This window comes from Trichechus manatus, unplaced genomic scaffold (assembly GCF_000243295.1).
Source record: "Trichechus manatus latirostris isolate Lorelei unplaced genomic scaffold, TriManLat1.0 scaffold00273, whole genome shotgun sequence".
NCBI lineage: Eukaryota > Metazoa > Chordata > Mammalia > Sirenia > Trichechidae > Trichechus > Trichechus manatus.
Genome location: NW_004444209.1, coordinates 560,617 through 584,706, shown reverse-complemented (window position 1 = coordinate 584,706; position 24,090 = coordinate 560,617). Strand labels below are relative to the sequence as shown.

The 24,090-nt window shown below is 41.0% G+C and overlaps 2 protein-coding genes across 8 annotated transcripts in view; one reads left to right on the top strand and one right to left on the bottom strand.

The window, feature by feature from the left end:
- Positions 1 to 7,598, top strand: part of TOX4 (TOX high mobility group box family member 4) — a 17,821-nt gene extending 10,223 nt beyond the window's left edge. For 2 of the 4 annotated variants that reach the window (XM_004389981.2, XM_023725008.1), the window contains exons 4-8: positions 91 to 321; positions 2,700 to 2,780; positions 3,159 to 3,902; positions 4,886 to 5,049; positions 5,781 to 7,598. In XM_004389981.2, coding sequence (XP_004390038.1) covers positions 91 to 321; positions 2,700 to 2,780; positions 3,159 to 3,902; positions 4,886 to 5,049; positions 5,781 to 5,841 — 1,281 coding nt within the window. In that variant the 3' untranslated portion in view covers positions 5,842 to 7,598. The remainder of the gene's footprint in view (positions 1 to 90; positions 322 to 2,699; positions 2,781 to 3,158; positions 3,903 to 4,885; positions 5,050 to 5,780) is intronic. The other 2 variants (XM_023725007.1, XM_004389980.2) reach the window with 2 other exon arrangements.
- On the bottom strand, positions 7,215 to 24,090 carry METTL3 (methyltransferase 3, N6-adenosine-methyltransferase complex catalytic subunit). 4 transcript variants are annotated; one of them, XM_004389979.3, is made up of 11 exons: positions 22,633 to 24,090; positions 12,147 to 12,364; positions 11,659 to 12,063; positions 10,546 to 10,721; positions 9,694 to 9,910; positions 9,280 to 9,467; positions 8,835 to 8,873; positions 8,547 to 8,655; positions 8,360 to 8,425; positions 8,079 to 8,191; positions 7,215 to 7,450 (listed from the first exon to the last, which is right to left on the bottom strand). In XM_004389979.3, exons 1-11 carry the CDS (start codon positions 22,730 to 22,732, stop codon positions 7,339 to 7,341), a joined length of 1,743 nt encoding a protein of 580 aa, XP_004390036.1. In that variant the 5' UTR covers positions 22,733 to 24,090; the 3' UTR covers positions 7,215 to 7,338. The 4 variants fall into 4 exon arrangements, with proteins under 4 accessions (XP_004390036.1, XP_023580778.1, XP_023580779.1 ...); XM_023725010.1 differs by lacking the exon at positions 22,633 to 24,090 and adding an exon at positions 22,095 to 22,599 and having other exon boundaries at positions 7,317 to 7,450; XM_023725011.1 differs by lacking the exon at positions 22,633 to 24,090 and adding an exon at positions 21,349 to 21,723 and having other exon boundaries at positions 7,317 to 7,450.

Sequence of the window (24,090 nt, the reverse complement as noted above, 5' to 3'; positions counted from 1 at the left end):
TCCCCCTAGATAAAAGTCCTTTTCTTACAGTTCTCCAGACACAGAACTTCCCTTCTTCCTTCTTGTAATTCTTTTTTTTTCCCCCTACAGCAGCTTCCCAGCCAGAAGACAGTTGTGGTAGAAGCAGGGAAAAAACAGAAGGCGCCAAAGAAGAGAAGGAAGAAAGATCCTAATGAACCTCAAAAACCAGTTTCAGCATATGCTTTATTTTTTCGTGATACACAGGCTGCCATCAAGGGACAGAATCCCAATGCCACTTTTGGGGAGGTTTCAAAAATTGTGGCCTCTATGTGGGACAGTCTGGGAGAAGAGCAGAAACAGGTGAGCAAATAATGAGGAACTAACAGATAGTAAATATTCTAGAAGTTTTTGATTGAGATAAAAAGAGATTTTCCTATAATTTTTTTCCACGCCCTTTATAATGTTAGCTCTTGGTTTTAGAAATTGCAGCCATACACTGAAACCAGAAAACCCACTTAAAAAGTATTAATAATTATAAAAACACTGAATCCTCACAATAACCCGATAAAATAGCTACCATTTTCCCCTTTTTACTGAAGGTGGAAATGGGCTTTGTCAGTACACTGATAGTTAAGGTCACGTAACTTAAATGGTAGAGTTGAAACACAACTTAGGTTTTTTAATTCCAAGCCCCATGTGCTTTCCACTAATTGTGTCTGTTGTAATTCCTGATCTGTTTTCAACTGTTTAGTTTTTAGATAACTTTTTTAAGCCTCATTTTTCCCATCTGTAAAATTAGGCTATTGCTTGGTAAGTTGCATGCTAAGGTGGCTAACCCTAAAATCCACTACTTAGTTTGGATTTAGAAGTTAATTTAGGGTTTCCTCACTGGCCTAATGTAAACCTGAAAACCATGGTTAATCTCCCTTAAGAAAGTTTAACCTTGTAGGGTCATGGTTTCATGGGCCATCCCAGTTAATTTGCCTAATACCGTGTTTAGTACCTCTGTTCTACCTCGTTTGATGTGTAGTGCCTGGGATCTTAAAAGCTTGTAAGCGGCCATCCAAGACACAACAATTGGTCTCTATTCACCTGAACAGCAAAGGAAGAAGTCAGGAAAGTCAGGAATAGGAGAAGGATATGGAATGTGTGGCTAATTGCCTCCATTAACAACTGCCTCCTTTGCCATGATACCAGAAGAACTGGATGGTACCTGGCTACCATTACTGAACATTTTGTTCTAAGATTCCATAGAAGAATCTTGATCAAAAGAGGGGAAATGCAGAACAGAATTTCAAATTCTCTTGGACTCCAGACTTCCTGGAGCCATGAAGGTTGGATGAATCCCTGAAACTGTTGCCCTGAGATAATCTTTAAACCTTAAACCAACAACATCCCCTGAAGTCGTCTTAAAACCAAACAATAGTTTCATTTAACTAATAAAAAATGTCTGCCTTGAGCATTATACTCTTAAAAACTGTCTATACAGAATCAAATTGACAACAGTGACTCGAAAGATTAGATAGGAACCACAGGAACCTTAGGGGGCAGTGAATTTATTTTAATGAGGGAGGAACAACTCAGAAAAGGAGGGAGGGAATGGTTACATAACTCAAAGAATGTAATGTCGCTAAATGTACATGTAGAAACTGTTGAATTGGTATATGTTTTGCTGGATATATTTTCTCAACAACAACAAAATAAAATTATAAAAAGTTTAATCTGGGTTAAGAAAGTAAATGAAATTGTGCTACTGTATAAATATACAGTTGAAGTAGAAGATGACTATCATCATTACCCTAAACCCCCAGTTTCTTGTGTCAGAATCCACTACTTAATATCTAAAACAAAAAGCTGAATTTATTATTTACTTGTATAAGTTATGTATTGCTGCTCAACAAACCACCCCAATGTAAGGGCTTAAGACAATGGCAATTTATTATTTATCATGATTCTGTGAGTTGGTTGGGTGATTTATCTCCTGCTCTTGCCTGGACTCATTCCTGTGGTTGTAGTGAAATGACAGTTGGTATGGCTGGCCAAGATGACCTTACTCCCATGTTTGTCAGTTGGTTCTGCCTGTTGGCTGTGATGCTTTGATTCTTCTCATGGCCTCTCATCCTTCGTATCGGCTAGACTAGCTTCTTTACAATATGGCAGACTTACAGCAGCATTCTAACAAAGCAAAACAGATGCCTCAAGGCCTCTTAAGTCTCAGTATCACTTCAGCCACATTCTAATGGTCACAACAAGTGACAGAGCTAGCCCAGACTCAAAGGAAGGGGAGATAGACTTCAGTTCTTGATGGGAGGGAGGGGAATGCCAGATGGGAGAAACTGACCATCTTTGCAGACAATTTACCACATTCTTTAAGGGAGAGTATACTGGTTAGGCACAGTCCTCAGGCTGAGCAAATTGCTTGATTTTACATATAGTTTTGGGTCAGGATTTATTTTGTTTAGAGGTGGACATGGGTTGATGTTAAGACGTGTAGAAGTTTAGTAGTGTAGTTATGCTGGCAAGACTCTGGTTGATTGGCTGGCTTTCAGAGGAATGCTCATTGGAATGAGCCTGCCATGGAGGCTGTCATAATTGTTAGCTTTCAGAAGTGTATTCACTAGAAGGAGTTGTCAGTGATTAGACTGAGGTGATTCACCATTTATTGATGAATAATATAGAATTAACAGTCTTTTCTATGAGTATGAGGATCTTTTTTAAACACTCTCTACTCCCTGCAGGTTTATAAGCGGAAAACTGAAGCTGCCAAGAAAGAGTATCTGAAGGCTCTGGCTGCTTATAAAGACAACCAGGAGTGTCAGGTGAGAGGGTTACTGTAGTTGGACACTACTGTAGGTGGATACTTAAACCAATAAGAAATTTTTCTGAGCTGTTTTTTTTAGCAGTTATAAGAAGACCACCCAAACCCTGTGGAGCCTATTAATACTATGTAGTACTGAAAGCTTAAAAATGTCTTAACAACTTTCCTGTTATTTCCAGTGTGTAAAACCTTGCCAGTCTGAGTTTACTTTTAGTTTCCAGTGTTTACTTTTACCAGGGAAGGGCCTACAGGTGCTCCTTATTTTGTTTTTAAATCTGTATTATATCTTTTCTTGGGAGGTGATTAGAGTGAATATGTCCTGGGGTAGAGAGTAGGTATATCTCCCAATGATTTTTTTTTTTTTTTTGTCATTTTTTAGGCCACTGTGGAAACAGTAGAATTGGATCCAGTGCCACCCGCACAGACTCCTTCTCCACCTCCTATGGCTACTGTTGACCCAGCATCTCCAGCACCAGCCCCAACAGAGCCACCTGCTCTGTCCCCTTCCATTGTTGTTAACTCCACTCTTTCATCGTATGTTGCAAACCAGGCATCTTCAGGGGCTGGGGGCCAGCCCAATATCACCAAGTTGATTATCACCAAACAGATGCTGCCCTCTTCTATTACCATGTCTCAAGGAGGGATGGTTACCGTTATCCCAGCCACAGTGGTGACCTCCCGGGGGCTCCAGCTAGGCCAGACCAGTACAGCTACTATCCAGCCCAGCCAGCAAGCCCAGATTGTCACTCGGTCAGTGTTGCAGGCAGCAGCAGCAGCTGCTGCTTCTATGCAACTGCCTCCACCCCGACTACAGCCCCCTCCATTACAACAGATGCCTCAACCCCCCACTCAGCAGCAAGTGACCATTCTGCAGCAGCCTCCCCCACTGCAGGCCATGCAACAGCCTCCACCTCAGAAAGTTCGATTCAATTTACAGCAACAGCCACCACCTCTGCAGATCAAGATTGTGCCTCGGCCCACTCTGAAAATGCAAACTACTTTAGTCCCACCAACTGTGGAAAGTAGTCCTGAGCGGCCTATGAACAGTAGCCCTGAAGCCCATACAGTGGAGGCAACCTCTCCTGAGACAATCTGTGAGATGATCACAGATGTAGTTCCTGAGGTGAACTTCTGTTCTCATATCTTTTCCTTTAGACTGGTAGAAGTGTTTAAAAGCAGTTTTGGTTGACCCAGTAAAAGTTAGGATTGTTACTAGCATTTAATCCCTGGTGCACTGGGAATATGACACCTCCTGTAGTACGTAGAGGACAGTTTCCCACAGCAGTGACTTGTACCACCCAGAACGCCCCAGTGAGAAACAGAAGGGGGCCTCCTTTCACAGACCATTCCTTAACTAAGCAGAGGCAACACAGTAGTTTGACTAGAGAGGATACAGTCTATGCAGTTTCTTTTTAGAGGTGTCTATCCAAGCACCAAAAGTTTTGGCAATATGAATCCTTCCATTTCTCCTAGGTCTTGACTGCTGAGCTTGATGTTTTCAGTGAGGGAGAAATAGCCCAAAAAATACAGTTGGCACATATTAAATCTTTCAAAAGCTATAAACAGATGCCAGCTACCCTAGTTTTAACTTGTGCATGACCAGTGGTCATCTTAAAATATGGGACTTTTTGAGATTCTAGCTCTGATTAATGAAGCGATCATTTAAAAGGGGGGAAAAAAAAAAACCAATCAGGAGGTAACTTGACAAATTGCTAAGTTCTTTTCCCTTTTTCTAACAGTATCACATTTTTTCTTGTCTTGGCTTTTCCCATCTTGCTTAGTTGAGGTGACTCAACTTCTACCCACATTCTACTTTTGATTTGGTACTTTCAAAGGGATATAATTCAAGTGTGGAATAAAGTCAATGATAGGTGAGATTAAAAAGAGCCCTAGCTTGTGTCCAGCCTCCCTAATAGGAAGACTGTCCAGGTCAGTATGCTTGGCAAAGTTCTAAAGTTGGGTTGTAGAGGGAGAGAGCAAGAATTTCACCGTGGTATGTGAAGGATTGTAACACCTGTTACTCCACTGACTGTCGGCAAATTTGACTAGCTGGCTGGCTAGACAGTAGCAGTCTAATCCATGCTTGATATTCTGTTCCTCGCATAGGTTGAGTCTCCTTCTCAGATGGATGTTGAATTGGTGAGTGCCTCTCCTGTGCCACTCTCCCCCCAGCCTCGATGTGTGAGGTCAGGGTGTGAGAACCCTCCCGTTGTGAGTAAGGACTGGGACAATGAGTACTGCAGCAATGAGTGTGTGGTGAAGCACTGCAGGTGAGCTTACAGTTTTCTTATAAACTAGGTATTGCTAAATTAATTGTTGAGGAGCACGGTAACCTTGAGCGTATAATCACTGTTCCCTTACATTAGATAAAGTAGGTTGTTCTCTATATATTCTGATTGGAGAGGCAACTGGAAAAGCTCCTCCTGCTTAAAAAGAGCTTATGTTTGCCACATAGCCAAAGATGATATAATAGTTCACTCTTTTTGGTTATCACATTACCTCTATGTTTTTTAAAAATATAGAGAATGGCACATTAAGCTGTTAGTGATTCTGAGTATTAGCTTATCTCCTTAGTATAAATCAGACCACTTAGGGAATTAAGAGTTTGGAGATAAACGGTATGTTGGTAATATTTTATATGGGAGGCTGCCTACAGACAACAAACCAAGTAGCTCAATAAGGTGCTAAATATGGTGGGTATGGGGGAGGATGTTTAGTTCTGAAGATTTTGCTCTTCTTAAGTTTTCGCTAGGATTTACCTATACCCATGAAAGAAGGCATTGGTATTTCCTATCGCAAATCCTTTCCAGTAGATTAGGGCAGGGCTCTATCTTATTGCCTCTATTTCTGACTCTTAGGCCCATTCTCCTGTATTCCTGTTGGACAATACCATTTCACTTTGATGCTGCAGGAAATTATCTAGGAACCTGATTGTTTAAGACAGTTAAGAAGAATATATCTAGGATGGAATTCTAAGTTTATGTATCTTTTTCTCTCCTAGGGATGTATTCTTGGCCTGGGTAGCCTCTAGAAATTCAAACACAGTGGTATTTGTGAAATAATCCTTCTTGTTCTCCAAGCCAGTGAAGACTTCTGTGCTGGGAGTATGTCCAGGAGCCTGTTTTTGAAACACAAGCTGGGCTTCTGGTGGTGCCTGATCTCAACCTGATGACCCTTCCTGCTTCTCCCCTTTTCCTTCAACAGGAGTCAGACTATGGAGCAGGGTCCTTGAGTTTGCTGTAATCTGGAATTGCTTTTTATTTTCAAGTACAAGCAGAAATACCAGTGATGATAGCAGAGGAAAGGGTGAAAGGAGTATGGACAAGCAGAAAATACGGATGATAGGGTGGTGGTGGGTGATGTTTGAGGAAATCTGTTGGTATAACTGTCATAGGACTTGCCTAAAAGATTATTACAATGATGGGAGAGTACTCAGCTTTGAGCCTAGGAAAAAACAACACTGTGTGCATCCATTTTAAAGGGAACGCAAAGTTGCATTCTAGTGTTGAAACAGGAACTGTTACTATCACAACTGTCACATCTACGTATGACTTTGAAAACAAAGGTTTTCAACATACCAGGCACACTGAGCTATAGGGGAAATAACACCACCTAGGAGTTTCCTTACAAATAATATTGTTTATGTAGTCTTATCTGAGTTCTCACAGCTTATGTGTGTAAGAGGCAGAACCTACATCCTTAAATTAATATAAGAGGTTTCACCAAAGTCTAAAGAAGTTGCGTTCACTTGTATTTGATGAAATATCTTTTAAAGACAGGCCAGAGGTGTCTTCACTTACATAATATATAGGCTAATGCTCTATATACCCTAGGTAGTTATTTAATCTGAAAAGATGTGCTTATTTAATTTTCCTGGGAAATAAGCTAAAAATTAAGACTAACAGAGGTCACATAGTTGTAACAAAATAAGCAGACGTTTACAGCATTATAGCCCTAACAGTGATAACCCAAAACCAAACCCGCTCCCGTCAAGTTGATTCTGACTCATAGTGACCCTAAAGGACAGTAGACCGCCCCACAGGGTTTCCAAGGAGCGCCTGGTGGATTCAAACTGCCGACCGTTTAGTTAGCAGCCGCAGCTCTTAATCACTATGCCACCAGGGTTTCTGTGCTAACTTAAGTGAAACTCAGATTTTACCTTGAGAAATGCTATGCTGGAGAACCCCCTTCTTAACTACCATGTTCACATAGTAATAATTGCTATTCACTTTGATTCCATACAGTCCTGTTTTATAATAATAACATTTGAATATTTTACATGCATTCATTTAATCCATTTAATTTGGACCCTTAAAACCACCCAAGGTTGAGGTTGGTAATATTCCCATTTTACATGTAAGGAGTTATACATACTGAGAGATCAATTGTACAAGATCACATACTATTAAGTGACAGAGCCAGGATTTAACCCTGAAATCCCAACTACAATACAAACTTTTATTTAAATAAGGAAAGAAGCTATTGTACAATGATATTACTCTTCAGGTGTAGCCTGCAGAGCCATGGCTGTGGATCCTTATCTCTGTAAGGAAGTGCTTCTATAAATTCTTAGGTTTAGAGATGATACCATCTGGATACCTTTGCTTGAACCGGGCAACTACATCTGGGTCTAGTAGGTGGATCCCATCCAGTTGGTTCCCAAGGGTGATCCTGAAACAAGGGGGAGAAAAGGGAAAACAGAAATCCTAGAATTAAAGGGCTTAATATTGTTAGATGTGTATCTTTTGCCAAGACTGCCCATCATCTCATCAAATATTCATACCATTCTTTTAACATTAGAACAGTATATGATAGCATGACCGGTTAGGAATTGGGCAGTCTGGTGTTAAAACAGGCTGGATCTGTATTACCTAGGGGTTAATAACTGATGACTAGCCAGGCCTACTTCACAAAGTTGCTACTGCCACTGCGTATTTCTGGACAAGTAAAACGCTAGCAGCATATCTTTTAAATTCTATTAAAGGGGTCAAAGTACTGGTATGTTGGCAATTGTTGACAGATCAAATAGATTCTTAGTAACCACCTGGGGGCAGATTAGTGAATCATCCAACACATCCCACAGAATAACTGAGGACTTAGGTTCTAAGAGATTGGCGACCCTAGAGAGTATGGTTTGGGTCCTACAACCTTTTGGGTTTCTGTTGAATGGTAAAAAACTGTAAAACAGTTTAAACACAAGTTTAGATAGTTTATAAATCCTCTGAAGCCCATGTATGGACTAGTGGAATGTGAGGTGTAGCTCTACTAATGGGGCTAACCTGTTCTCTGGTCACCTTACCAGTTGGGCTGCACATTGTGTGGTCGTCCGAATAACTCAATTTTGCGAGTGCCAGGGGACAGTCTCTCGATCATGCCATAGATTTCATCTGGTTTATGACTGGTGGAACGTACCTAGAAAATAAAGGCTCTAGCTACTTTTAAGTTACCCAAGATTGCAATTCTAGCCCTTCCCATTATATTTATGATCCAAATGAGAGAGCTCAGAATAAAGAATACACCTGACTTGGGTAACTGATATGATAAAATGTGTAGAAGCTTTGGGTGCCTGGGGAAACATACCTCAGCCACAATCACATCACAGTCCAGACCCTGGTTGAAGCCTTGGGGATTTCCTTTGACACCAACCTGCTCACCACAGAGAACAGATTACCTTATGAAACCCCAGTTTTTGAACTTTTTCTCAATAAGAAAGCAAACAGTTGTTCTTTATGCTCCACCTATTGAATTGGGCCCCACTGCTGCTCACCAAGCAGTGTTCCTTCCCATGGTTCAACCAGTGACCTGTACGGCCTGTCCGAATGATGCGTTGCAGTTGATTTGTCTTCACCCAGATAATTTCATCTACCCGTTCATAACTGTGGGGCATACAAAAGAAAACTAGAGCTTTAACTAGGCTTTCATGGTTTAGGGGCAATATCATCTATAGAGGCAAAGAATTACAGGGAACAGTGCTCTGGGAGAAGGGAACACATCCAGTAACTACAGCAGTATGTATGTATTTCTCTAAAAAGAAAGCAACAAAATGATTACTAACCCCCAGAGGTTCAGGCATTCTCTGCCCAACTCCATGGCCCTAGAAAGAAATAAGGGTTAATAGCTACTTTCATACCCATTATTTTTTCTCCCTCCAAAATATTTGATAAATGTTGTAAATATTAGAAATTTTTTTTCAGTAGACATTCAATGAATTTTTACATGCAAAGATACCATTAGGGAAACAGGGTAGATCTAAGAATAAAAAATAAAACAGTGTACCTATTCTCAATGACCTTACCTTTCTCAAGGAATAAATGTAGAGTTAAATATAATTGAAGGCATCGTTTGTGTTATAAATAGACATTAGGTCTCAGTAGGCAAAAAAAGGCTGAATCAGTCATACACCTAATAGCAAGGCTAGGAAAACCCAGGATTTTATCTCCCACCCAGTACTCACTCTGGACTATATCTGCCCGTAACTGTGTATCTTTGAACTGCATTACCTGCCTGTGACCCAGAGGAAGAGAAAGCCATCATCCTGCAGTACTGGTATGTTGAGCCTGCGCATCTCATCATCTGTCAGGGTCCCATAGGGCAGCTCCATGTGAATATCCCAGGGTGGGTCAGCCATCACAACTGCAAACTTGCCCAAGATACTGACGTCCAGGTAGCGGATATCACAACAGATCCACTGCATGAGGTGGTATTTGGTCATCTTCCCTTTCTTCACTCTCAGATTCATGGCCCCAGACCCTTTTTTCCACTGGTTTTCCTACTCCCTTATAAACATATCTATCCCACTCTATTCCCATCAGCAAGACAGATTGTCGAATTATGTCCTGCTTTCCTACATATATGGCTGTACTACTCGGACTTAAGTCCATAAGCTGAGGTGAGTTTTCTGAGCAGACAAGTACCTGAGGTGGGAAGAGCCGGTCTGCACTGGAGTCACCTCCAACACTCTGTGTAAGAGCAAGCTCCTGGCTTGGTGTATGGTCTTTGCTGCCAGGAGCCTCAGAATCCATGCAGGCATCAATTTCATAGTGAACATACTTGCAGGTATCCATGTGGAAACATGTGTTAAGGAAAGAGCAGTCACCTAAAGACTCATCAGTGTGTTTATTGATGATTCGTCTGGGGAAATAAAAAGCAAGAATCAGAAGCAAAATAGTGTTCCAGAATTAGGCCATACAGTTCAAGTTCCAAATTGTTTAAAAATTTCCTGTCTTTTCCCCCACTTCTCCCTCCTAATTTTCTCTATCAGAGCTTCCAAGAGTTTTAACAGAAGGGAGGCAGGTGACATAGAAATGCATAATTCACATTAAAGAAGACTGTAATTCCTCTCTGAGCAAAGACTTAGCTTCCTTATCTTAAGACAGGAAAGAAAGCAGTAACAGGAAGAAAGAACTTGCTGGTTAGAGCAGAGTAAAATACTGTGACCCAAGAGTCTGGGTTCTATTTCTCCTAAAATCATACTCCTTCCAGAGAACTTTAAATTTCGCTAAGGCTCAGACAGTGATGCATTGCTACAGCAAGAGGAAAGGACATTCTGGCAGGACATTTAAAAATCTCACATCTATTGGGGAGGAAGTCTCTATTCCCGTCCACAGAATACCACTTCTGAAGTATACCTCTAAGTCTGGAGGGCTTAGACAAACCAAAAACTAATCAGATTAGAGACAGAACCCCAAAAGACTCTGCAAGGAGTGTGATGAACAGGAACAACTTCTTCTAGGAGACGGATCCCACCTCTTTCCCTCCCAAGAGACCTGAAGTGCAGCTTGCGACAGGGCCGGTCAGCATCACTGGCTTTCATGCACTCCTCCTTGGTTCCGTAGTCACAGAATTCTTGCACTTGGGCCCGGCCTCGAGAGCGAAACTTTTCAACAATGGATTGTTCCTTGGCTGTTGTAGTATTTAATAGCTCTAAGATCTCCTGACTGACCTGTAACAAAAGCAGCCTTGGACTTAAAAGTATGTGTAGATCAAACCAGTTCTTAAAACCACCTCTGCACACTACTTGACATTAATGTCCTCTGAAGGGTGAATGAACTAATTTAATATGGGAAAACGGGAGCCCTATGAGAAAAGATTTTGTCAGGGTTCAGCCCCTCCTCACATTTGGGATAGAATTAAAATATAAGAGGCCTAGTTCCTACTGCTAAGCATTAACCTCCCCCTTCCAGGAAAGCATTCCTTCCCATAAAAATCACTTATACTTATTGGGTACTGAGCCCAGGTGCTAAACATTTTACTGTTTAACTGACCCTGTAACAATTCTATAAAGAAAGGTATCCTGGTTATCCTCATTTTACAAATGAGAAGACTAAGGCTCAGGAGAAATTAAGTTCACAGCTAGAAGTAGCAGATGGAATAAGAACTCATGCCTGTCCAATATCTATACTCAGAATCATTACAGTGCCAAATCACATCATTTAATCATCAGTTTCCATAATTATTGGTCCATGACTATCTTCCAGTACTTATCTCCCTATATTTCTGTATTTGAGTTCCTCTTGTCTTGATCCGAGGATTCTCTTGAACAGATTCAATGGCTAAGATTCTCTAAACCTGGACTTCTCAATTTTGGCATTACTGACATTTTGGGCTGCGTAATTCTTTTGTGGGGGGCTGTCTTGTGTACTGTAGGATGTTTAGCAGCATATCTGGCCTCTATCCACTAGATGCCAGTAGCCATCCCTTGAGTTGTGATAACCAAAAATGTTTCTAGATATTGCCAAATGCCCCTTGGTGGGGCAAAATCATTCTACCCATTGCTTTAAACTCTCAATTCTAAGAACTGCTCTTTCCCTAGAGGTAAATCCCTCTCAAAGCTATGATTCAGAGCGTATGCGTGAAAGTATTTCCATTCTGACACCTACCTTCTTGCTCTGTTGTTCCTTAGTGGACTGTTGGTTCAGAAGGCTTTCTATCTCCAGATCAACATCTGAGGCAGCATGTTTCCTTGATTTCTTGGCTGGCTCCTTGGTTGGTTCTGATACTGAAGAGGCCAAACCAGAGGCCAAAGAACTGGCAAAGGCAGCTACTGTAGTTGAGTCCTGTTCTGCACGTCGCTTCTGTCCTGAGATGGTCCCTGCTACCTCCCCAGGGCCCTTTTTTTCTGCCACAGCGCCCATCATGGCAGAGAGCTTGGAATGGTCAGCATAGGTCACAAGAGTGGGATGTGCCTCATCTTGCAGGAGGCCTCGCTTTACCTCAATCAACTCCTGAGCTGCAAACTTCTGTAGAAGGCTTTCCACCCCATCTTGAGTGGCAGGGGCATCTGGCTGGGGAAGAAGGGGATGGCAATAAGACACTGACCATGAACTGAAGAAGTGGTAGACCCCAACCCTGTGTATAAGGTCATTACCGTGGAGATGGCGAGACGGATGGACATGGCATCAGTGGGTAATGTTAGGGCCAGATCAGAGAGGTGGTGTAGCAACTTCTTCTCTAACTCGGGGTCTGTAGCTAGTTCAGGAACTGCTGAAGCTGTACTGGGCTTAAGGCCACCAGAGGTGGGTACAGTAGGCACTGGGCTATCACTACGGAAGGTTGGGGACAGTGCTGCCTCTGGATTCCGTAGATCTAGGAGTGAAAGGCACAAGGGAAAATGAAAAAAGGCAACAAATGCCAGTCTATACATTCCTCAGGAGTCAAATTTTCCAGCATTCTCAGCACACAGTTTCATGCAAGAAATTCTCTGACCAACTTTAGCACTAGATTACCTTTCCTCAATCATACTCAAGCATTCACTGCTTTGCCAAGATAATCCTGGATATTCAGGGACCTGCCCATCCTTTGTCTATTGGGTAAGAGATGCTTTCCTAATTTCTTGTCTTTGCTGTGATTCAAAGGAAATTAGCAACATGGTAGATTTAAATGCTCCTTCTACCTCCCTTCAGTTACTCTAAATGACAACTGATACAATCAACCTGTATTTTAGTAAAAACTAGAAATATTTTCAACCTAAGCTGAGATCAGATTATCTTTTTCAGGTATGAAGTTCAAATTGTAATGGTTTGAGACCACTGGACTTCAGGGACTACACAAACGACAGTGCTGGGGGAGGCCAAACAATGTGACCCTTAACACTCAAAAAAAATCCTGTAATATTTTGCTGAAGCCCCCATCACCAAATGATGTTTCCTGGCTGTGTATTTTTATCATCTGTTACTTCACAAGCTGGGCAGCCATCATAGCCTTAGTAAGATTTCAAGAAACTCAAATTAGGAGGCGGGGCCAAGATGGCAGAGTAGTCAGACGCTTCCGGTGGACCCTCTTACAACAAAGACCCAAAAAAACAAGTGATTCGATTATATATGGCAATCTGGGAGCCCTGAATATCAAAGGCAGAGTTGAGGAACCAGACTGAGTGGTAGGGGGAGGGAGAGATGGTTCTGAAGCAGCAAGGAGTTGCCAGACCTGACCCCAACAAGAGCCTGAGCCCTTCAGGCCTGGGCAGCTCGGGGGTGGAGCAGTGAGGCAGGAAAGCAGCTGTGTGCGGACGGCACGTTTTCCACATGGGGGGAGACCCAGCACCAGAGGCTCTACGTGGCCACCCAGAACCAATGAGAAGCAGCCCTCCACGAAAGCACTTGCATTCGGCTTATCGTGCGGATCAAAAACACCCTCTTAGGGAAAAACCTCTCTCCCATTTACCTCCCCGCTCCCTGCTCTGCACTGGGTCCCGGACCTGCTTCAGCAATTGCTGAGTCCCCTGGGCTGGGAGTAGAGTCCATCACATGCCCGGAGCCATTCTCCCTGTCTTGGAGAGTGAACAAATTAACAAACGGGAAAAAATAAACTACTGGTTCCCCTAAGCCAGGAACCCAGGGTAGGCACAGCTCTTTTGCCTAGGTACAGGCATAAAGGATCCACGGACTTTGAGTGCCTTTCCCCCTGCATAGACTTGTGTGGGCCTATCTCAACAGCGTAGGCCCTCATTACCACAGTACAACAGGGTATATATCAGAACTCTAACTTCAACTGTTTCAGCTGTAAAGTGGTAGGTTCTTGACATTTGACACTGCTCTGCCCATTAAGCAGGGTCTTCACCTACCCACATCAGGGGCCTGAGGAGTGGTGGCTCCACCCATGCCACTAGCTGCCTGCGATAGGGGCCCACGAATAAGAGGTGCCCCCAGTCCTTACAGTCAACAGCATTAGGTGCTCATAGTCTGGCTGCAAAATCCACCCATCTACACGCTCTGGGGAACAGGGACACGCCTTCCTCCTGGACACCTGAGGGTGGCCATCAGCCCCCTGCCTTGCTCAGAGTGTGTCCCCCTGCTGCGGCCAGATGCCTGTGCCTACACCAATCACCCATGCCTGACTAGGACTGTAAGTGAGAGCCGACACCACACACTTGGTGGCTATCTACCTGGGCACCTGAGCTGAATCCATACAGAAAGAGTGGGCGGACTCCTGAGCTCACATACCTAGTAACAAATCTAACCACCTGGTGACACGATACTAGAGCTTCAAAGGTGCCAATAATCAAACTAGCTAATACGAACAGCCTATTTGGGCATATCAAAACAAGAAGTTAGGACACAATAAGCAAACATAAAATAAATAAATACAATAACTCATTGATGGCTCAGAGACGAGTCAATATCAAATCACATAAAGAGGCAATCCATGATGGCTTCAGCAAGCCCCCAAAATAAAGAATCTAGAAATATTCCAGAGAAGGAAAATTTCTTGGAATTACTGGAGGCAGAATACAAAAGATTAATATACAGAGCTCTTTAAGAAATTAGGAAGGAAATTAAGCAAAATGCAGAACATGCAATAGAGAAAATTAAAAAATTTAACATGCTGCAAGAATCCATAAAGAGACAGCAATCAGAAATCCAGAAGATTAACAATAAAATTTCAGAATTAGACAACTCAATAGAAAGTCATAGGGGCAGAACTGAGGCAATGGAAGTCAGAATTAGTGAGACTGAAGATAAAGCACTTGATACCAACTTATTTGAGGAAAAATCAGATAAAAGGATTTAAAAAAATGAAGAAACCCTAAGAATTATGTGGGACTCTTATCAAGAGGAATAACCTACGAGTGACTGGAGTACCAGTACGGGTGGGGATAACAGAAAATACAGAGAGAATTGTTGGATTTGTTGGCAGAAAACTTCCCTGATATCGTAAAAGATGACAAGATATCCATCCAAGATGCTCATCGAACCCCACATAAGGTAGCTCCCAAAAGAAAATCACCAAGACATATTATAATCAAACTTGCCAAAACCAAAGATAAAAGAGAATTTTAAGAGTTGCTAGAGATAAACAAAAAGTCATCCGCAAAAGAGAGTCAATAAGAATAAGCTCAGACTACTCAGCAGAAACCATGCAGGCAAGAAGGCAATGGGATGACATATATAAGCCTTGAAGGAAAAAAATTGCCAGCCAAGAATTATATATCCAGCAAAACTGTCTCTCAAATATGATGGCGAAATTAGGGCATTTCCAGATAAACAGAAGTTTAGGGAATTTGCAAAAAGCAAACCAAAATTACAAGAAATACGGAAGGGAGCTGATTAGAAAATCAGTAACATCAGATAAGAAACTAAATTAGGATATTGCCTTTGGGAAAGCCTCATATCTGTGGGTATTTAGTTAAAATATAGATGAAATATTAAGATAAATTGCCAGGATTTGGAATTCTGTTGAACTAAATAATATACAGTAGGCCATTAGTTTATATTTTAAAAATATTTTAGTTAACAAGAAATTTCTACTCTAATGGCACTGAATCTAGTAAAATTTGACTCAGAGGTTCTAAGGAAAATGGAGCCAAAATACACCAAACACCTTGCTGAAACAGCTGTATTTTATGAAAATAAGCAATTCCACGGGAGAAGAGACCTGCCAATTTGCTCCCATAAAGATTACAGCCTAGGAAACCCTATGGGGCAGTTCTATTCTGTTTATAGGGTCACTGAGTCAGATTCAGCTTGAAGGCACACAACATTAGGAAAACGACTCCCCAGTTCCATCTTAACTGGAAATGTTAAATAATTGATAGAACTTTCTTCATCTTGTTTATTTCTTAGGATTCCTTTATATTCTGCTGAATCTTAGATTGGAACATTTGCCAGATGAACTGATGGTATAAGTTCTTCGTTTTGGCAAAGAAGTGATGTATATATGGAAGCATTTTGAAGGACTGGATTACAAAGACTTTAGAATAACTGACCTAAGCTAAAAATATGTAAAAAAGTGACAATTACTATTTAGCTTACTTGGACTAGACAAAATGCCTTCATTGAACAGAACTGGATTGGTGACTACTGAAATCTCTTACCATTCAGAGATTCCACAAGTCTAAAATACACTTGTGGTGTAAGAAGAGTAAAATATTACAACTTATATACTGAACTTCCTTTTATCAGTCAAGTTTTAAATTTTTTTTGAAGTATTCAAAAACGTCTTTCATTAGGCAACCTGAGCACAATCAATGTTAAATTTCCTTATTAAGGCAGCAAAAAACATGATGTGCTTAAAATGTGCATTTCAGACATTATACCCACAAATTTAATGTTATGCATTACAGATTGACCCTTTTAGCTCATAAAATATGCCAAAGGGAGTAAACAGATCATATAAGCTATAAAACTAAGGATTCTGATAATAGATACTGGGGCTAAAGGAAGATGTGGATATGTTTTAAATCAACACTCAGCAAATGGGTCCTTTCCTTTGTTAAGACAAATTTTGAAATTTTTAATATTTTAGATAAGTCATAAATTATCCATTTTCCCCTTTATGTTCGAACTTTGCATTGGGCAAAGTATGCCATTAGCATGAGTTTTATTTTGTTAACAAAGGCCTAAGCCTCCTATAGACAATCCCTGTTACATCTTGATTTTGCATAAAATATTTTACTTCTTTCTTGTCTGTGTGACTTAGATGAAAATAATCTAAAAAGTGTCATAGATCAGAATAAACGTCAAATGACTGAGCATTTTCCGTGATTCCAAATTTCCAATCAATGCTTCAGGAATGTTCTTATTAATTTAATCTAACCCAAATTTTGTGTGGGAAGATAGCTAATCACTGCCACATTATGTTCCATTACTGCCACAAATAATGGTTTTTAAACACAAACTAAAAACCAGATGCCAGAGTCAATTCCGACTTTGCTTAAAAATGCAGTGGTACTACATTATTTCTTTGACAAACATTTCCCCATTATTAGGATCATTTTAAATGAACCCCAGAATCTAAAAGTTCAAAGAAAAAAAGCAATCTATTATTCTGATGTTGTTACATCTATTTTTAGATATAAAATAAAACCAACATATAAAATTAGATGTTACTGCTCTCATTTTCCTTCCTGTCAAGTGAACAGTTTACCCAACCTTTCACAAAAAATGTTGTTATACCCAAAATAAGACTTACACATTTTTTATCTAGACTTTAAACACGCTATCAGACATTATCTCAGAAAAAGCATTCTTTTCTCCCATCAGTGTCAAAAAACTGGAAATGCACTTTTTAAGTCATTTAATTAATCTACTGATACTATTAAGAATGTAATGATATAAACAATTCTTATATAGTTTTCACTTTCTCCAATTAATGATCAAATTTAGATATTCTTTGAGTAATGTATCTTTTTTCTTAACATAAGCAAGAAGTCTATTAAAAAAAGCAAACCAAAAAAACCCAAACCTGTTGCTCTCGAGTCTATCCCAATTTAGTGGCCCTATAGGACAGAGCAGAACTGCCCCATAGGATTTCCAAGGAGTGGCTGATGGATTCAAACTGCCCACCTTTTTGGTTAGAAGGCAGTCTTAACCACTGCCCCACCAGGGCTCCAAAAAACAAAACAAAACACCATAACATTCACTTTCAATCCCTAAAACTGGCTTCTGACCTTTTTTTCTCTTTGGTAATTTGACTAATTGCTTGTTTTAGTACTGCTCTTTTAAAAAATAACCTGGTGATGTAATTCTAATTATGAATCCCTCTGTTGGTAACACCTTTTGGCAATTTTCTTTTCATGACATTCAGGATACTGCAGGTGAAAATACCTCTTTTAAGATTTTTTTGCAGGGCCGGGTGGGCGGGGGGAGGAAGCTCATGTTTAATGTTGTGGCCAAAATTTAACAGCTGATTAATGTAATTGTTTTTCATGGATTGGCTTTTAGCTGTTCTGTGAATTCCCTAAAGTCATATGCAAATTTTTGCCCATACATACACATCTGGAAAAAAGGCTAACATTTTATCATTCTTAAAATGGGTTACTGTCTACAAAATGATTAAGAACCACTGGGCTCCAACTCCTTCAGAAAGTATTTATTCATCTATTAATTCAACACATTTACTGAGTGCCTCTACTAGGCTGGCAACTATGTTGACACTCTGCTTCTAATCTAATGAAAAACTGTAGGTTCTGGGTTTAGCAAGGTAATAAATAACACCTGAGTTTATTCTTTGGTTAAGTTCTCCGAGGAAGATAAACATTAGGTTGAAGACATAAAAGCATGGTCTACTAAGCTGCTGACTCCTAAAGTATATCAACGACTATATGCATATCTTAAATCTCACTGATGAAATATATTGGAGCAGTTCACATATTTACCATGTGTTAAACCTGTTGCTATTGAGTCAATTCTGACTCATAGCGACCCTACAGGACAGAGAAGAACAGCCCCATAGGGTTTCCAAGGCTGTAAATCTTTACAGAAGCAGACTGCCTCATCTTTCTCCCACGGAGCAGCTGGTGGGTTCCAAATGCTGACCTTTCAGTTAGCAGCTGAGTGATTAACCACTGTGCCACCATGTCTTTTTACCATGTGCTAAGCCTGGCCAAATCTATTTTGTTTCAATCAAAATGAAATCAAGTTTTATTGAAGTAATAATCCTCATTTCAAAAAGCTGAAGTTAAAAAAAAAAAATTGTTATTGTTAGATGCAGTTGAGTCGATTCCAACTCACAGCAACCCCATGTAACAGAGTAGAACTGTGCTATAAGGTTTTCTAGGCTGTAACCTTTACAGGAGCATATCAGCAGATCTTTCTCCTGCAGAGCCGCTGGGTGGGTTCGAACCACCAACCTTTCATTTAGCAGCCAAGCACTTAATACATCTAACGGAATGCCAAGCTAACAAAGGTTTCCCAAACATTCTTTGCCCATAGCACTTTGACATGGATACATTTTAGTGCATTTTATATTCTTGTCTTTTAAAATTGAGCTCTGTAGTAAATAATTATGTATCAGATCTCAGTAATGCTGTAAAGACCAAGATGTGGCAGGAAATTTTTTACTTCCTGTGAGCAAAGAACTGAACAATCTAAACTTTTTTTTTTAATCAAGCCTTTAGTTACATCTTACACACCTTGATTACTTAGCTAACAGAGTGTGTTTCACAGTGTTTTCCTAAGAATCCTATAGCTCAAAGAAATATATTATTTGCAATAATCAAAATAACTGAAGAAAAGAACAGTCATAGGCTAGTTTAATTTGTATGTTTCATCTCTACCTATTCCCACAATACTATGGTATCAAAACTCTAGATCAGAAGACAATATACGTGTAATGACAACCTCAAAAATCATTTTATAGGAGTCTTATCCATATTATTAGGTGGATGTGCATGTCAACAGATATTTACATTCGAAGAATATTTACATTCAAGGGAGAATACAGTTTTGTTTTCAACATTACTCAACATGCTTACACATCTGAAAAGAAGATCTTAACATTTTATCATTCTTAAAATGGGTTACTGTCTACAAAATGATTAAGAACCACTGGGCTCCAACTCCTTCAGAAAGTGTTTATTCATTTATTAATTCAACACATTTACTGAGTGTCTCTACTATGCTGGCAACTATGTCAACACTCTGCTTCTAACCTAATGGTTCTAATCACACTGCTTCTAATCCAATTTAATCTGGATGAGAGTATTGAGACTACAGTGGTCAGGTTTGCATATGGCACAAAGCCTGGCTAATTCCAAAGTGTGACTAATACCATGGAGAAGTGAAATGGAACTTAAATGACCAAGAGCAATCAGAACCATCCATCTAAAGAGTACGAACTCAAAAATGGACAAATACAAAGAAATATGGCAGGGAATAATTATAACGGGAAACAATAGGTAGAAGATGGCTTGTCACAAAAGTGACAGAAAGACAAAGCTGAACACAAAAGTCAATGATGTAGTGCATTATGTTTTTTTTTTTTTTAAAATTGAGATTACTCTGTTGAAGCAAATGACAACTTGGGATCCTCAGGTCCCCTTTTCCAATTGTCATTGCAAAAGGGAAAAACAAATTATTGCATACTACAATTAAACAAATATTTCTAGAAGAAATGCACTTACTTAACGCCGTCACATTCTTATCAATGCAAAAAAGTTGATTCCAACTCAGAACCCTATAGAACAGCAGAACTGCCTATAGGGTTTCTAAGGAGTGGCTGGTGGATTCTAACTGCCAACCTTTTGGTTAGCAGCTGAACTCTTAACCACTACACCACCAGGGTTTCCGTGTATATGGAAGTGTTTCTTTAATGTTTTTATGCATAGAAAAGTACACTGTATACTATATGTTAAGACAAGCATTTGACTGACATTAGATACCAACCATACCTAACTGTTCTGACTTAACACACAAACTCGACTTAAAAACAGATTTAGGAGTGGAACTCGTTAGTAATCTGGGGACCGCCTGTAAAAGAGATGTAAGAGTCATGTTTTCTATATAAAATTGAAGTGCATAATAAAAAGTTCTGAAACAGCACCAAGCTTCTATTAAGGGTGATGGAAAAACTTGGAATGGTAATGGTTGAACAACATGATGAACATATTTAATGTCAGTGAACTATACATGGGAAGACTGCTGAAATGGCAAATATTTTGTTACCTATATATTTACCACCCCCCCCAAAAAAAAAAAAAAATCAGAGACAGGTCTGAAAGAATAAGAAAAAACAGAAAACTGGACCTACAACAAGAAGTCAAAGGATTTGAAGTTTATAGATGAAGAAAAAAATTCCCGCTCTTGGGTAATTCAGTACCTACTTCAATGCTTGACTACTATTTATCCTCTGATCATATGACTTGCACTTCAGCCTCTCCTTACCCCTCCCTCTTACCTTCTCTTTAATTGTCTAAATCCTATATATCCTTCAAAGCTGGAAATTCAAGGGCCAACTCCCCCATGATGTCCTTCACTGACTAAACTAGCTCTTGTTACTTCTCCCTTCACTGTACCAATTGTGGATTTATTCATTCACTTGGTGCTTTACATATATCATACTGTATAGCTGACTTTTTATAAGCATCCATCCTTTATCTCCAACTAAATTTTTAACTTTGAATGCAGGGACAATGTCTTATTTTTGTCTAACTAGATTTGTGCACACTGTAGATACTCACTTGATGTTATTAATTATGGTATGAGAATCCTGCCAGAGCATCTTTCAGTTCCAGGGACCAGAATATGAGTGCATGCACCTAATATCCATCTAGGCAAGATTTAGACAGACTCCAGCATACTAATAAACACTGAAATAAACCACCAGAGATGGTATGGATTCACTGTGTTATTTACCTTAAATAGTCCAGTGCTTGTGCAGGGGTGGGAGATAGGGTAAAACTTGATACTCTATTGATGTCCCTTCGAGTTTTATGACTGTGACAAAGGGGACAGCTGGAGGGGAGAAAGTTTAAAAACCCAAAACAAATGTTTTCAGATTCTTGTTTGGGATGTAAGTGACTGGAGCCCTGGTGGCCTAGTGGTTAAGAGCTAACGCTGCTAACCAAAAGGTCGGCAGTCTGAATCTACCAGTAACTCCTTGGAAATCTCATGCGGCAGTTGTACTGTATCCTGTAAGGTCGCTGTGAGTCGGAATCGACTATGTAAATGACTAAGACAACTCCAGTTTCCCCACTCATTCAGCAACCAAAAAAAAAAAAAAAACAACCACTGCCATCGAGTTCATTTCCACTCATAGCTACCCTACAGGACAGAATTGAACTGCCCCAGAGGGTTTCATAGGCTGTAATCTTTACAGAAAGGCGCACTGGTTGCGCAGTGGTTAAAGCGCTCGGCCGCCAACCGAAAGGTTGGAGGTTCTAACCCACCAGCTGCTCTGCGGGACAAAGATATGGCAGTCTGCTTCTGTCAAGATTACAGCCTTGGAAACCCTACGGGGCAGTTCTACTCTGTCTTATAGGGTCGCTAGGAGTCCCGAATCGACTTGCTGACAATGGGTTTGGTTTTTTGAGTAATTTTTACAGAAAGCAGACTGCCACATCTTTCTCCCGCGGAGCGGCTGGTGGGTTCGAACCGCTTACCTTTCAGTTAGCCGCCCAGCGCTTAACCACTGTGCCTCCAGGGCTCCTGCTCATTTACCAACACCGAGTGCCAACTCGGTGCGGGCCATGAGCTAGGCACTGTAAATATAAAGTTTTGGTCCCTGCTAGCAGTGTCGAGTCGCAAAGAAATGACGACTTCAACGAGGAAAGAACAAAGCGCCGAGGAAACACCAGAAAGGGGGCTTCCTGGTCATGATTCATGGGGTAGGGGCCTGAGAAATATCCCAAAGGCGAAGTTCTCGCAGATGAAGAGAAGCCGACTGGACCGACCGGGATGGGGCTTCGGCGTCCGGGAAAAGAGAACTGGAGGACCCCAGACCCGGGGTAGGGAGCGATGGTCAAGTACTTGCAGGAGAGCGAAGAGTCTGTGACGCTGAGGGGAGGGACGTGGCAATGTACGAGGCGGGAAAGAAATGGCGGTTTGGGGAAGGGCCCCGACCTGGGAACTGTCTTCTTCTTCAGGGGTCCCTCCCAACCTCCCCGGCGGGCCACTGGCCCGGACAGCCCTGCGCCTCACCCAAGTGCCCCGAGTCCTGCTTCCGCCTCCGCTGTAACCTCTCCCTCAGCGAGTCCAGCTGCTTTTTGTGGGCCTGGATAGAGCTCCACGTGTCGGACATTCTAGTCTCCCGGCGCGGACGCGTCTCGAATCAGGCGCGGTGGACAAACACCTCCCAGCCCTCTTTTCAGGAAATACCCTCTTCCAACGCGGACACCCCAAAGCTAACCGGAAAGGGATCCCGGGAGCTGTGCAAGAAGAAAAAGCCATTTCCGGTTTCGCGCTCACTTTGAAGCTGAAATCGAGCCACCTTAGGTGTTGGCAGAATGGCGGATACAGTGTATATTCTTTACGGGCGTTCTCTCGTGCTTCCTGGTACGGTGAAGCCGCGGTTGCCATCTTGGTAGTTGGCAGAGCGGCCATGTTGCTTATATACATATGCATGCAGCCATGTTGAATTTTAGGAGATGGGTTCTGCGAGTTGACCGACGTTGATGAGAGCTCTACTAGAATTGCACGTGTAGTACAGATTTTTAAAATGAAGGATCACTAGCTCTTTCACAATTTGGTACTAACATGCGTTTTCCAAAGTGTAGGTTTTTGTCTTCATACATTCATTTATAAAGAAATACCTATTACAGTCGTTCCTAATCTTTCTCTCTCTTCCTATCTCTCCCTCTCTCTCCCTCCCTGTGTTCTCGGTCTTTGGGGTTGGAGGGGAAGGGCTTACTGAGCAGAGATATTATGAGGGATCTACAAATATATATTCTCACTCTTCTTGTGTATACTAAAACTATAAGTATCGTGTAATGGGATTGACTGCTAACTGAAAGGCTTGAGGTTCAGATCCACCCAGAGGCATCCACGAAGGAAGGCTTGTCTATCTACTTCCGAAAAATCAGCCATTGAAAACCCTGTGGAGCACAGTTCTACTCTGACACACATGGGGGTCACTGTGAGTCCGAATTCACTAGATGGCAACTGGGTTCTGGTTTTAGGGGTGCTTCTGAGATTTTGAGGTTCTGATTACGTTGTTTCTTATTCTGGGAGCTGGTTGGAGAGTGTGTTCTGTTTGCAAAAATTAATTGAACTGAACATTTTGGTATATGCACTTTCTGTCTGCAGAGTAAACTGAAATACAATTTTTGTTGAAAAAATGGGGTCTTTTGAATTGACACATTTGGCAACTGGTGATCTATTAAATGCCTACGTGATGCCAAACACTGTGTCAGAAAAAATAGTTTGTAAGGCCTGGCTCCTGTTTTCAAAGAGTTTCTGGTCTAATAAGGGAGTTAAGACCCAGCATAAGGCAGCATGAGCACAGGCTCTACAAAAGAAAAGTGATTGCAAAGAAGAGTGAGGACTTAAAGCTCAGATTATTGGGAAAATCACTAGAAAGAAGATGGCATCAAGTTTCAGATTTGAACTGACAGTAGGAGAGAATTCCAAGCTAAGGACATGATAAAAACAAAGGTCTAG

What these genes read in the sequence shown, in the direction of transcription:
- METTL3 (XM_004389979.3), bottom strand. Translation starts at nt 22,732, where the DNA reads ATGTCCGACACGTGGAGCTCTATCCAGGCCCACAAAAAGCAGCTGGAC. An exon ending in GCAGGACTCGGGGCACTTGG is followed by an intron (nt 12,365 to 22,632) that starts GTGAGGCGCAGG and finishes TTTCACTCCTAG; the next exon opens with ATCTACGGAATCCAGAGGCA. An exon ending in CACAATGTGCAGCCCAACTG is followed by an intron (nt 7,451 to 8,078) that starts GTAAGGTGACCA and finishes CCCTTGTTTCAG; the next exon opens with GATCACCCTTGGGAACCAAC.